The sequence below is a fragment of the Emydura macquarii genome, unplaced genomic scaffold (assembly GCF_026122565.2).
Source record: "Emydura macquarii macquarii isolate MOO-44397 ecotype Brisbane River unplaced genomic scaffold, CSIRO-AGI_Emac_v2 contig_1483, whole genome shotgun sequence".
Classification (NCBI taxonomy): domain Eukaryota; kingdom Metazoa; phylum Chordata; order Testudines; family Chelidae; genus Emydura; species Emydura macquarii.
The window spans coordinates 3,162,080-3,175,472 of NW_027131620.1; the positions used below are offsets into that span (position 1 = coordinate 3,162,080).

The 13,393-nt window shown below is 46.2% G+C and overlaps 1 protein-coding gene across 7 annotated transcripts in view; it reads left to right on the plus strand.

The window, feature by feature from the left end:
* Positions 1-13,393, plus strand: part of RTEL1 (regulator of telomere elongation helicase 1) — a 92,351-nt gene that overhangs the window by 68,513 nt on the left and 10,445 nt on the right. For 5 of the 7 annotated variants that reach the window (XM_067554027.1, XM_067554031.1, XM_067554028.1 and 2 more), the window contains 3 exons: positions 951-1,088; positions 1,685-1,801; positions 11,819-12,064. In XM_067554027.1, the coding sequence (XP_067410128.1) occupies positions 951-1,088; positions 1,685-1,801; positions 11,819-12,064 (501 nt within the window). The remainder of the gene's footprint in view (positions 1-950; positions 1,089-1,684; positions 1,802-11,818; positions 12,065-13,393) is intronic. The other 2 variants (XM_067554032.1, XM_067554033.1) reach the window with 1 other exon arrangement.

The window sequence follows — 13,393 nt, forward strand, 5'->3', positions numbered from 1 at the left end:
CTGTGTATAGGGTACAATTTTCTAAAGCACCTAAATCCCATTTTCAAAAGTGACTGAGGCACTTAGGAGCCTGCATTTCACTGAGAGTAAATAGACTTGGTCTCTCAAGTGCCTCAGTCACTTTTTGAAAATGGAGCTTAGACTGTCTGTGTGGCTCGAAAGTTTTTCTCCCCCCAGCGGAAGTTGGTCCCGTTAGAAATAACCAAACGGGGTGGATTGGGGAGATGGAACCCTTTATTGCCTGCTCGTTCCACCTCAACGCCGAGAGTGAGCAACGAGGGGTTTACTTTACAATTCTTTTATCCATAACAGTATGTAAATGTATACATTTTCAGCAACTCCCCATAGACCCTTATTTGGTTACATCGACACCTATAAAATGAATATTAACAACTACATAATGAATATAATTATACCCGCCCCTGTTTGTTGTTTACAGGATTACCATGCAGAGGTCAGGCACATCACCTTAAAACCTATACATTTTACACTAACATGCTTTGAAGTAAAGGCATGCCAGGGGGAGAAGGAAGATAATGCTTTCTTCCCACCAAGGCCTTACTTAGAAATGGTGATAGTAATTTTATTAGCCTTATTCCCAGCACAGATGGCCAGGAAAGGAGGAGAAGAAGAGAAATAATAGACTCTAACTAAAATTCACGCCAATTAACAGAAACAAGATTTGCCCTTGCCTTGACTCCGTTCCCTGTAATTTAGGCCTGACCACTTGTCCAGCTTTTAACTCTTTACTCTCCTACAGGTCCAAAAAAAGATATTACCTCACCCACCTTGTCTCTCTTAGTGACTCCTAAGTCACCTGATATCTAAGATGCAATTTACCGGATATCTAAACTGCAGTTCCTGCCAGCAGCACGTCTCTGTTGAATTTTCTGTGTTGGGATGTATAAGCTGCATGTGTGAACTTACTTTTCCTCTTTCTTTAATGAAAGAATTTTACCAGTTTGTTCGACCTCAGCATAAAAAGCAGTTTGATGAAGCATGCCGTAGTCTGACTGGAGTGGGCTGTGTCTACAAACCTGAGCACAGCCTCCTGCGAGAAGAAAGAGAGATGCTGGCCAAGAAGGCAGGTGAGGCACTTGTTCCGGCACTAGACATGTAGCTGAGTGCTTTAATGGACGTTTTTCCATTAGCTCAAAAGCATTGGTAATAAATCAGTACCAGCTGATTTCCAGGACTGTCTGATCTGCATCCCTCCTGAGATATAGAAGGTAGAGAGAGAGAGAGTGTTACTCCCTTTTTTAAATTGAAAGCTAATTAATCTGGAGGCTAAAACACAAATCCTGCCAATCTGGATGGGGTTGTAGAGACACAGGGTTTTGTTCTTCTGAGTATGAGACACAGCAATATAAGGCAATGTCTGCTGAGTGTGATGTTTTTTGTTACAGTTAGATAAAATACACAAGGTTTATTCATGCCATCCTGAAACTCAGGAAGGCTTTGTGACTGCAGAAGGATGGCATCATGGAGAAGCGGGGGGAGGGAGGCAAGGTGGGGTTGATACTCATCCTGCACCTATATCTCCAGGTGCAGTATTCACTAGCTTGAGGAGAGAGAAACTAGGAAACCCAAGGTTTCTCATGGCTCTATGAACAGCTTTCCACATACCTTCTAAGCTCCCCATCCCTCAGAAGTTCATGGTTTGCTGACTAATTTAATTTAATAGGGGAAAAGCCGTGCCCGCAGAAAACAGTGTTCTCAGAGGGTTCATCCAGTCAGCTAAACTCCCAGCTGCACCTGAACAAGGGAGGATCCCACTTAACCTCTGGCCTGAATAGGACAGGTATGCTTTCCATAAAGAAACAGTTGTGCAAATTCCCTGTCTCATTGTTTCCTTGTGCTCCCCTGTTGGTCTGTCAATATCCATCTGTTGTCTCTTGTCTTATACTTAGATTGTAAGCTGTCTGAGGGAGAGGCCATCTTTTTGTTCTGTTTGTACAACACTTTTAGCCCGACAGGGTCCTGGTCCATAACTGGAGCTCTTAAGTGCTTTGGTAATACAAATAAATAGTAAGCTATGAAATGGATTTCGAGGTCTGTAAAATGTGCTAGCACTGTATAAAATGAAACACCAAGAATGTGATTTAAATCAAGTGTATGTGAAGGTATAACCGCCTAATGTCAGAAGTTTGAGGGCGTGTCTTTGCACCTGATTTATTCCAGGGTGGGAAACATGGTCTGAGCACAGGACTATTATCTTTCCAGACACTCTGTAGGCCATGTCTGTTTTTCCAGGCTTTCAAGAAGGGAGCAATTTAGGAAGAGTGGGTTAAATGAAGCTCATTAGGAAGGAGAGGCTGAGGGGTATTCATATTTGGTGATGGTATTTTACTTGTAATGTACCTGACTCACGGAGTTCAGGTTGCAATCCAGACCAGTGAGAGGTTGTCACTCCTTACTCTGGAATCCTGAGTGCCTCACAGCGCCTTGGTACTGTAGCTCCCAGCCTGGGATGCTCACGGTCAGCAACAAGCGTGCAGGTCACACCCTGAGTGTCTGTGTGCTGTGCATCCAGCCTGGTTCAGCAACTCTGACCATAGCAACCTATTTACAGTCCAATTCTCACTTCCACCAGCCTTGGTTACAACCAGCAAGGTGACCTCAACACACTCTCAGTCCCTCATTGAGCAGGGGGTTGGACTAGATGACCTCCTGAGTCCCTTCCAACTCTGGTCTTCTATGATTCTCATTTTCCCAAACTGTGTGCTCTGCAATGTGCAACCCTCACCTGAACAGTTCAGAGGAAATAATACGGTTCGCTTGTTACTTCAAGAGAAAAGCACATCACAACTTACTAACTTCATTGGGGTAAATATATCCTTTCCTTCAAATACAGCACTGAGTGTGTTTATAGTAAAAATAAAACAAATTGATTAACAGAGCATAGGTTAAGTGATGCCAACTAAAAGGAATAAAAGTAGAGACAGTTACAAGCAAAGAAAAGTGAAAACATGCATCTAAAAGTCTAAAACTTAATTGAGCAAGATTCAGATTTTGTTCAAGATAGTTTCTCTCACCAGTCTTCCTTCTTCCCAGCCAGGGATGACTTTCCCTCAGTCAGGAGGTTCCACAGAAGTACAAGATGCTGGCTTCCCTTGTCTTCCTAAATCTTTGCCTAAGCAGATTTCTCACCTATATTCAGTTTTCAGAGATCTCAAAGCCCCGTCCCCCCCATGCGTGGTTGAAGGACCTATCTTTCCCAGCTTGCAATAGTTTTGTTCCCTTAATTCTGTCTAGTGATGGATGCCAAAGATGGCTTCTGTCTTTACTTAGAACTTCCAAAGCTCAATTACTTTGTTTCGAGAGGCAAGAAGACCTCATGCTATTCTTCCCTTTTTGTGGGCTTCTCATCCCCCTGCATGTAAATAGGGCTTCCATTGTTTTGATTCCACCATGCTTAATTTACATAGGAGACAGCTAGATAGCTGCTTTCTTTCCTGTCCAAGAGGGAACCTGTTTCTCCCTGTTTGGTCATAGGCTTTAGAGCACAGTATCATTAAGTGTCACTATTTCCTCTTCTAGTGTTAATACCGATATTTCACAAGGACATTAATCACCAGTGTGTCATTAGCTTTTATAAAATACCTCACTCTGTAAACTTTTATAATATAGTAATATTGTATACAATCAGTTGATTCAACCCCTGCCCCCATCTTTATAGACCCGTAAACCTTTGAAATGGATTATTCTGAAAGCTACCCCTCAAAGTAAAGCATATTCAAGGTGTGAGGAAGCCAACATGGAGTCTGGTTAAGGAAGGTCCATGCTCTTTTTTTCACCCACTGGTGTTTGCTAAAATGCAAATTGTTCTGTTTCCTGCCGTCTCCTGCCCTTGTTAGTTTGATGGCCATTTGTTGCTTGTTTGTAAATTGAGGTAAACCCACCTTCCTTTGTCTGAAGCAGACTGTGCTTATGCATTGCTTGCCAAACACATTTTACGAATATAATTCTAGCAGATATAAGTTTTTGTACACATCCTGTGCATACATTACACAAGATTATTAATGATCAGTGAGTTATAGTTTTCCAGTGATATCTGACATGCCACCTCTTAGGCCAGGTCTACACTTACCTTGAAGTTCAGTGGCAGTCGATGGGAGTTACGCAAGCTACACAGAGTAGCTTGCATAACTCCCGTCGAATTTGTAACTTCTCTTCTACACGGCATCTTCACTGCGCTGCGCCAACAGGAAATGCGTTCTCATCGACGCAGCACCACACCACTTGAGAGGGTGGTCTTATTGCATTGATTTCCGTATCGATTGAGCGGGTCTTCACTGACCACTCAATCGATCCAGATAGATCAATCTGATGGCGGCGAATTTGCCACTGTCAGTGAAGACATACCCTTAGATACAGTTTATAACAACAGTATGCTAGGTGTGATGAGTATGTCAGGCCTGATGAGCTGCTGACACAGAGTACTGAACTACAAATGGACCTTAGTGTCATAACACTTGCCTAGAACAAAAAGTTAGGCTCATATTTTTCAGAAATGCAGATTAGTAAATATATTCATGTAGTTGCATGTGTTTTTTGCACCTGTTCCTCTGGCCTTATTTTCTCCAACATTTACCTTTGAGAGTCAGTGGCTCAGTTGAGATAAAATTAAAGTACTATTCCTGAGATCAACTGGGAGGGGTTTTTTTGAGAAATGAATAAGGTAACTGTTCCTGTCACTACTTGTAAGCTTAGTTCATACAAATGAAAGCTTTTTAACTGCCCTCGGAACATGGTCCTTATCAGGAAGTAGTGGCTATAAATGTTAAATGTTAACATTTTACAGAATTGTAAAGAGTGAAGAATAGCCCAAGACTTTGTAATCATCTTCTTGCAAAATGTTGCTGACATTTCATGGAAAGCTTTAACAGATTTTCATTTATGAAGCAATTCTACTTTTCTTGTTTCCTATTTCCTTCTTGCCTGTATTTTTAGGGACATTTGTATGAGAACAGGATCTTTGTTTTCACGGTATCATTATCTCCTGCTGCTTAATTCTTATCTGAGTTCATAGTTCTCTCTGACATTGTGGGAATGTTTGATGTCTGAGGCATTGTGTGGGAAAACAAGCAGTTGGAACAGAAGAGCCATTAATAAACAAGAGATCCAATTTTCATGCAAATGTGTCTCCAGTAGTAAGAAGAAAAGTTTCTACATTTCTCTGTTATCTAGGTTACTCCCTAAATAGAATGTTTCCTTATGAGGGAGGATGTCTGATGGTTTCATGATATGCAGTGCTGTAGAAAGATACCAATCACAAAATTCCCACCATTTTCTAGCCAGCATTCACCTCTTTCCCCACTTCAGGGAACTGAGCTGAGACCCTTCCTTTCAATTTTTGTTGTGGGTTTAAAAAAAAAAAAAAAAAGTTTTAAAAAGTAATTTGTCAACACGTGGCCACTTAAGAATTTGAAACTGTTTCCTGTGAACATACCTCACTCTAGCTGGCATTGTGCTGAGATACAAACCACAGCTTTAGCTCTGTAAGAAGTCACAGTGATCTGTTAATCAAAGAGCTCTCCTTTGGACTGCAGTAGAACACAAAATATATCTAATTAGGTGGTTAAAAAATGGTGTTAGCTGCTTTGGCCTTCATCAGTTTTGTGCGCTCTATTGCATGTGCTGTTTTTTTTAATTTTGAAATAATTATTCCCTTTTGATGATGATTTTCTATTTGGCAAACATTTTTTCTTCTTCAAGTGCTTGCTCATGTCGATTCCATTCTAGGTGTGTGTGCGCCTCCATGCACAGTTACCGGAATTTTTTCCCCATGGCAGTATCCGTAGGGCCGGCTCCAGCGCACATGCCAGGATATATGAGGCGCCGCCGGTCCTACATTCCTTCAGTTCCTTCTTTCCTCCACTGACGGTTGCTAGAACTTTGCTTTCTACTGCAAGTGCTTTAGTTCCCCAATTTCTTATAATTAGTGATTAGGTTAATTAGGTAATTCTTTTGTTAGTTAAGTACTGTAGTTAGTTAGTCAGCTAGCGTTAAGTGTTAGTCCTGTTAGGGACTTCTGCTTGGGAGTGGGATATGCCCCGATCTCTGGGCTTCAAGCTCTGCACAGTTTGCAACAAGCCCTTCCTGCTCAGCAACTCTCACAACAGTTGCCTAAAGTGTTTGGGGGAATCACAGGAAGAATAAGTGCAGGATTTGCAAAGGCTTCAGGCCGAGAACTCAAAAGGAGAGGAAGATCCGCTCCTCATGAAAGCAGTGCTGAGACCAGCCTCGGAACCACCATGTTCTGCCTTGATGCCAAGTACATCATCGGTGCAGAGTGCCCTGCTGGCATCGGAAACATCAAGGCACCGCCCTTCTTCCCCACCAAGAAAGAGGCAGAAGAAGCAGCGCCCAGACAAGGACCGCTCCCCCACACCGAAGAAGACTACGGATTTGGTGTCGAGCAAGGGCCCCACATTGGTCCCCAACTGGCTGTGCGGGGGCACCCAGAGCAGGACTTGCCCTTTAGGGCTCTGAGCCCTCCGAGGGAACCACCTGCAACTCCTGAGAGCAGAAGGGGGACCCTCCAGCTCACGCTGCCATCAACACTGGAGGCGCTTCAGGCGGCGAGACACCTGACGACGCTCCCCTTGCCACCCACTCCTAAGCTTACTCCAGTGCCGGGAAGAGAGAAGGCTCTGATTTCAAAGGGAAAGCCCGTGATGGGACCCCCTTCTTAGCTGCATCGGTTGCCTGAGCTGCAAGGTGCATCGCCTCGGAACTGGTCTCTAAGAAGATGGTCTACGCCATCTAGACGCAGATCCCTGGGGTTGTGTTCCCTGTCACCAGCAGCTGGTTGATCGTTAACGACTGAATGGTACCGTCCAAGGTCTCCGGTTCAAAGATGGTCTCCAGTGAGGGAACGCGGCTGATACCGGTCTCCGACACAGAGGAGCTCAACGCAGCACCAAACCCAGTCTCTGGCACTGAAGTCCCCGGCAGTGGAGCAGCGCCGTTCCTGATCCCTGGCACAGAGGGGACTCCCCTGCAATGGTCAGGCGTCGAAGCTGATCACCAGCATTGAGACGCTTGCCCGGAAGTAGTCTGCACTGTCATAGATCTCTGGCACTGGGGCACTCTTTTACTTTCTGACATGAGTCCCCACGGTACTGAACTGGGTAGTCCCCATCACCGATCCTCAAGGTCCCATTCCCCAACGTCCCATGCACGTCATCGTGCTGCAGACCGCAATGGGTCTAAAGGATAAAGGCACCAGTCGCTGTCACCCAGGTGCCTGCAGGAGTCGCCACAAGACAGCTGGAGGGAGTCAGCAGAACCCCCCTGTGGTCCTTGGTTGGCAACCCTCTCTTCGTGAGAGGATAGGCCCGCTGCCCGCTCCAGCTACTGCTGTGACCCCAAAACCCGAGACCAAGGCCCAAGACCCTCACCATCAGATTAGCTCCAGGGGCAATGGTCCACACAGTGGTCATATTGGAACCCATGGGGGTTCCCTGTATTCCAGGCCCATATTCCAGCTGGTAGTTGGAGAAACGATTGACAGCCCCAGTGACTCTGGAAGGGACTCGGAATCAGATGCGGACTCTGACCCCCAGGAAGGGACGCCAGCATCTGTGACCCCACCGCAGGAAGATATGCCACCACCCCTCACACCGGTGCAGTCGTACTCTTCATCCCTGGATGAGATGACCACGGCAAGCCCATCTGTCTCGCTGGACAATTTGAGAGCCCACTAGGAGCTCCTTAAAGAGGGTGGCCTCTAATTTGGGCTTGGAAGCAGAGGAGCTTAAAGGAACCACAGATAACCTGTTCGATACCCTGGCAGCTGCGGCGCTAGCCTGGGTTGCCCTGCCAGTTTGTGAAGGGGTTCTCAAGTTGGTTAAGGGCCTGTGGCAAACCCCATCATCACTGCCATCAACCTCCAAAAGAGCTAGAAAAAATACTACCACGTCCCTGCGAAGAGATTTGAGTATCTTTTCACGCGCCCCTCACCGGGCTCCTTAGTGGTGGCAGCTACAAATGAGTGGGACAGGCAGGGTCAGTCTAGCTTAGTGCTGAAAAGCAAGGACTACACAAAGTTAGACTTGTTTGGCAGGAAAGTTTATTCTATGGAAAGTCTTCAGTTGAGAATTGCTAACCAGCAGACATTGTTAGGGAGGTACAATTACAAACTCTGGGACTCCCTTAAGAGCTTTGGCGAAGCTTTACCTCAAGAGCAAGGGCTGGACCTTACAAACATCCTGGAGGAAGGTAGAACAGTGGCCAGAGCTGCCTTGCAGGCAGCCTCGGACGTGGTGGCAAGAGCTATGGCTTCGGCTGTAGCCTTGCACCGGTGCTCATGGCTGCAGTTGTCAGGTCTGTCCCAAGAAGGGCAGCAATCCATCCAGGACCTTCCGTTCAATGGGAGTGCACATTTTTTGGACCATATGAATGCCAAGCTTCACGGGTTGAAGAACTTGAGGGCCACCCTGCATTGGCTGGGCCTTTACACACCCCAGACCTCGAGAAGGCAGTTCTGCCCTCAGCAGCAGCAGCCCAGATACCCAGCTCTGCACTTCGGTGCCTACAGAAGTAGAGACAGGAGATAGGAGTTTCACAAGGCGCCGACCGGTCCTGTGCTGCTCATCAACCGGGTCCCTCCGGCGCTCCAGTGGACAGCGCCAGCTGTTTTGATGGTGCACCTGAGTACGGCTTCACAGTTTCCAGTCAGGATCTTCCTTCCCTGCAATTCCTGAACCACCTCGCCCCCTTCCTTCCTGAGTGGCTCATATTACGTCAGACTATTGGGTCCTGGGAATCATTGCAGCAGATTACACCGTACAGTTTTCTTCCCCCTCTGCCCCACCTCACAGCCCTCCTTCCCCACCCGTCTTCAGGGACCTCTCTCATGAGCAACTCCTCCTGCAAGAGGTGGAGAGCCTTCTCAAATTGGGGGCTGTGGAGGAAGTCCCATTGGACATGAGGGGAAAGGTGTTCTATTCCTGGTACTTCCTCATACCCAAGGCAAAAGAGGGCCTCAGACACATTTTAGACCTGCACAGGTTGAACAAGTATCTCAAAAGGATCAAGTTCTGCTTGGTCTCCTTAGCCTCCATTATCCCCTCTGTGGATCCAGGAGACTGGTATGCTGCCCTCGACCTGAAGGATGCATATTTTCATATTACAATATTTCCCGGGCACAGATAGTTTCTCTGATTTGTAGTGGGTCATTTCCATTTCTAGTTTACAGCCTTCCCCTTTGGTCTGTGTTCTGCCCCACAGGTATTTACAAAGTGCATGGTGGTTGTATCCACACATCTCAGACGACAGGGCGTGCAAATTTACCTGTATCTGGACAACTGGCTGATCAAAAGCAGGTCCCAGTCTCAGGTCCAGACCAGTCTTGACTTGATATGGGCCACCTGTCATCGCCTAGGTCTGCTGATGAATGAACAGAAGTCCCCACTGGTACCAGTTCAGAGAACAGAATTCATCGGGGCTGTTCTCATCTCCACACAAGCCAGGGCTTTCCTGACACTGCCTCAGATCGAAGCTATGTTGAGCCTTATCACGTGCCTTTGCGCCTGTCCCCTTACGACGGCCCGGACTTGCTTGCAGCTGATGGGTCACATGGCAGCTTGCATGTATGTGGTACGCCACGTGTGTCTAAGACTCAGACCGCTCCAGTCGTGGCTGGCCTCGGTGTACACCCCAAGGAGACACTCCTTGGACAGAGTGGTTACCATACCCCCACAAGTGCTTTTCTCCTTAAGTTGGTGGTTAGATTCCTGGTCGGTCATACGAGGGATGCCATTCAGAGAACTGGTTCCCTTGGTCACCCTAATATTGGACGCTTCCAACCTGGGGTGGAAGGCACATATCAGCTCCAATCATAGTACCCAAGGGACTTGGGCAAAGGAGGACCGTGGGTTGCACATAAATATCAGGGAGCTTAGGGCGATACAGTTGGCATGCAGAGTGTTCCTTCCCCTTTTGACAGGCAAGGTTGTCCAGACTCTGACGGACAACACCGCCACAATGTATTATATCAACAGGCAGGACAGGGCCCGCTCCCCAGCCCTGTGCCAGGAAGCTGTATGTCTGTGGGACTTTGTGATAAGACACAATATACACTTGGTGGCTTCCCACCTCCCGAGTATCAAGAACACCATAGCAGACTGCCTCAGCAGGTCCTTTTTACCCTGCCACGAATGGTCACTCCACCCGAAGGCGGTCGACATGATCTTCGGAAAGTGGGGGTTTCCCCAAGTGGACCTCTTCGCTTCCAAACTGAACAAGAAGTCCTGTAAGTTCTGCTCCATTCGCGGACTTGACGAAGGTGCACTGTCTGACACCTTTCTTCTTCCATAGTCAGGGACTCTTATGTACACCTTTCCGCCCATACCGCTGATTCACAAGCTTCTGTTAAAGATCAAGGACAAGGCAGATGTCATCCTGATAGCGCCCACCTGGCTGCGGCAACATTGGTTTGCAACGTTGCTGGAGCTGTCGATTGGCCCCCGCTAGAGTTGCCACGCTGGCACAATCTCCTCTCCCAGGACCAGGGGCAGCTGTTGCATCTGGACTTGGAGTCTCTACACCTGACAGCAAGGCGTCTGAGTGGCTGAATCTGGAGGAACAAGCTTGTTCTTCCCAGGTGCAACAAATTCTAATGGGTAGCACAAAACTCTCCATTAGAACATCGTATATAGCCAAGTGGAAAGAGTTTACCTGCTGGTCGTCATCCCGGGGAGTCTCGCCCCAGCAGGCTTTTATCCAGACTCTTTTAGACTACCTGTTGCACTTTAAGCTCTAAGGCCTAGCTGTTGCCTCACTGAAGGTGCATCTGGTGGCTATTTCCACCTTTCATTCCCTGATTCAAGGGAAATCATTTTTTTCCTATGACATGGCAGTTAGGTTCCTGACAGGCATAGAGAGGCTTTACCTTCAGGTTAGGGATCCACTACCTCCCTGGGATCTAAATCTGGTTCTTTCCAGGCTCACAGAGGCCCCATTCAAGCCCTTGGCAACTTCCCCATTGTTGTTGCTGTCCTGGAAGGTGGCCTTCCTGATAGCAATTACCTCGGCTAGATGGGCATCTGAGATTAGGGCACTTACCTCAGAGCCGCCTTACACAGTCTTCCATAAGGATAAGGTCCAATTGCGGCCTCATCCGGCCTTCTTGCCCAAGGTAGTGTCCCAATTTCATTTTAATCAAAATATTTTCCTGCCATTTTCTTTCCAAGCCTCATGCTTTGGAAGAGGAACAACGATGGCACACACTCAACACACGTGGAGCCCTCTTGGAGTGGACAGCAAGAAGGAACTCGGGGCATAGGGCCGGCTGGTGTCTTATGTATCACAGTATGTGTGCAGGACTCCAGGGGGCGCCAGAGCTGGCCCTACAGATACTGCTAAGGGGGCAAAAATTCCAGTAACCGTGCACGGAGGTGCATGCACATTTAGAATGGAATGGACATGAGCAACACATCTCAAAGAACAACAGTTACAAGGCAAGTAACCATCTTCTCCTTTATTTCCTGGGTGATGATAAATCCTATGCTTCTTAAATGAATTGGATTTTTTTTCTTGCTACGATGGCATGCCAGCATTGTTTGTTAGCACAGCTATTTGGAATATTACTACTTGCTGTCTAAGGGAAAAACACAAGACATTGTTTTAGTACTGACCTCACACATTGTGGATTTTGTGGCTTTTGCCAATTTTCCATTGATCAAGCTGTGTTGTTCTTTAACAGATTTCTAGAATATGGAGGTAGGGCACAAGAATCTAAACTACATGTCTCCCTTAACAATTCTAGATTGTCCTTCCTAAAGCGTTGATAATGTATGCTCTCTCTCAGGAGAAAATCACACCCACATCCCTAAGAAGGACCTTGAAGAGGCATCAAGCTCTGTCAGAGAGGACCACCATGAGCTAGTCAGGGTTACATACCTCAATGATTTGAAAAAGGCTTTGGACAATAACAATTACAGCCGCTTCTGTGCAGCACTGTCGGCATATAAGAAGACAGATGACTATGATGCCTTGGTGGTAGTGGTAGCTGCCCTCACCACCGAGAAGCCAGAGAACTTTCACCTCCTGCAACGCAAGTATTTTTATTATATTTTTGTTTCTTTTAGAAAGAGGTGTAGGTGTGTGCTCCTCCCCCTCACACACCACAGATGCACACAGTAAACTCTCGCTGATTGGTATAAATTGATTTGCAAATGCTGTCCTTCCTATAAACTTACTAGCACTGACAGGACACATTGCATCTCTTCTCTCTTTGTTCAGCACACTGGGCAAATGGGATTCGCTGCATAAAAGTGTTAGCCAAATCCAGGTAATTTTAAGGGTGTAAAATTGTGCACTGCTTCCACTTGTTCTGATTAGTACTTGTTTCCTGAAGAAACCTAAACCTAAGCTAACACTGAGGCCTGGTCTACACTTACCGGCAAATTCGGTGGCAGTCAATGGGAGATATACAAGCTACACTGAGTAGCTTGCATATCTTACGTCGACTTCCTTAAGTCCTTTCTGCACGCCATCTCCACTACACTGCACCAACGGGAAATGCATTCCCATCAACGAAGCATTACTCCTTTTCGGGGGTGGATTTATTAAATCGACTTCCAGATCGATTGAGCAGGTCTTCACTTCCTCTCAGTCGATTCGGAAAAATTGATCTGACGGTGGCAAATTCGCAAATTTGCCACTGTCAGTGAAAACATGCCCTGAATAATATCTCCACAACTCACTTCCTCCAGATGTGATTCTTCCTCACTTCCTTCACTCATGTAATTTCATTACATTATTTTCCTTATTTCTGCACAGGACTGCTCTTTCAAACAGGCAATGCTGGTTATTGCATAGACTCTCAAACTACTCTTCTCATGGCCATTGGCTGCCATATCTGGTACTGTGCCCTAAAAGACTTTCAACTTTTAGGAATAGACAGTCTCACTTCTGATTCACTTTTTTTTTCCCAGGTCTTTACATGGACACAGTTCAGGAATTTTGTCACGATTAACACACTTTATTTACCATTATTTATAATAACCTTTAGAATCTTGAAACTGATATTTATTTCCTTATAGAATTTTTTTTCCTTCCTGCATATATGTGCTGGTTTGTTATTGTAAGGTTTCTGATTATATCCTAGACTACTGGGATTGAAAATTTGAGTTTAGGTTTTGATTTAGCTTAAATAATGCACACGCATTTTCAGACAGATAAGGAAAAAATGTGTATGTTGAGCCCAATCACTTTCACAGGGGGATCGCTAATTCTACTACTTCAATGCTTTTTTACTGCCCTCTTATTGACTTATGGGACATCTCAGTGCCTTTGACAGGCAGTTCTCTTCAAGGAACTGTGGATGCTAGACATCTAGGCAGCTGAAGGATGAGAGCATCTAACATAAGTAGAGAATGCT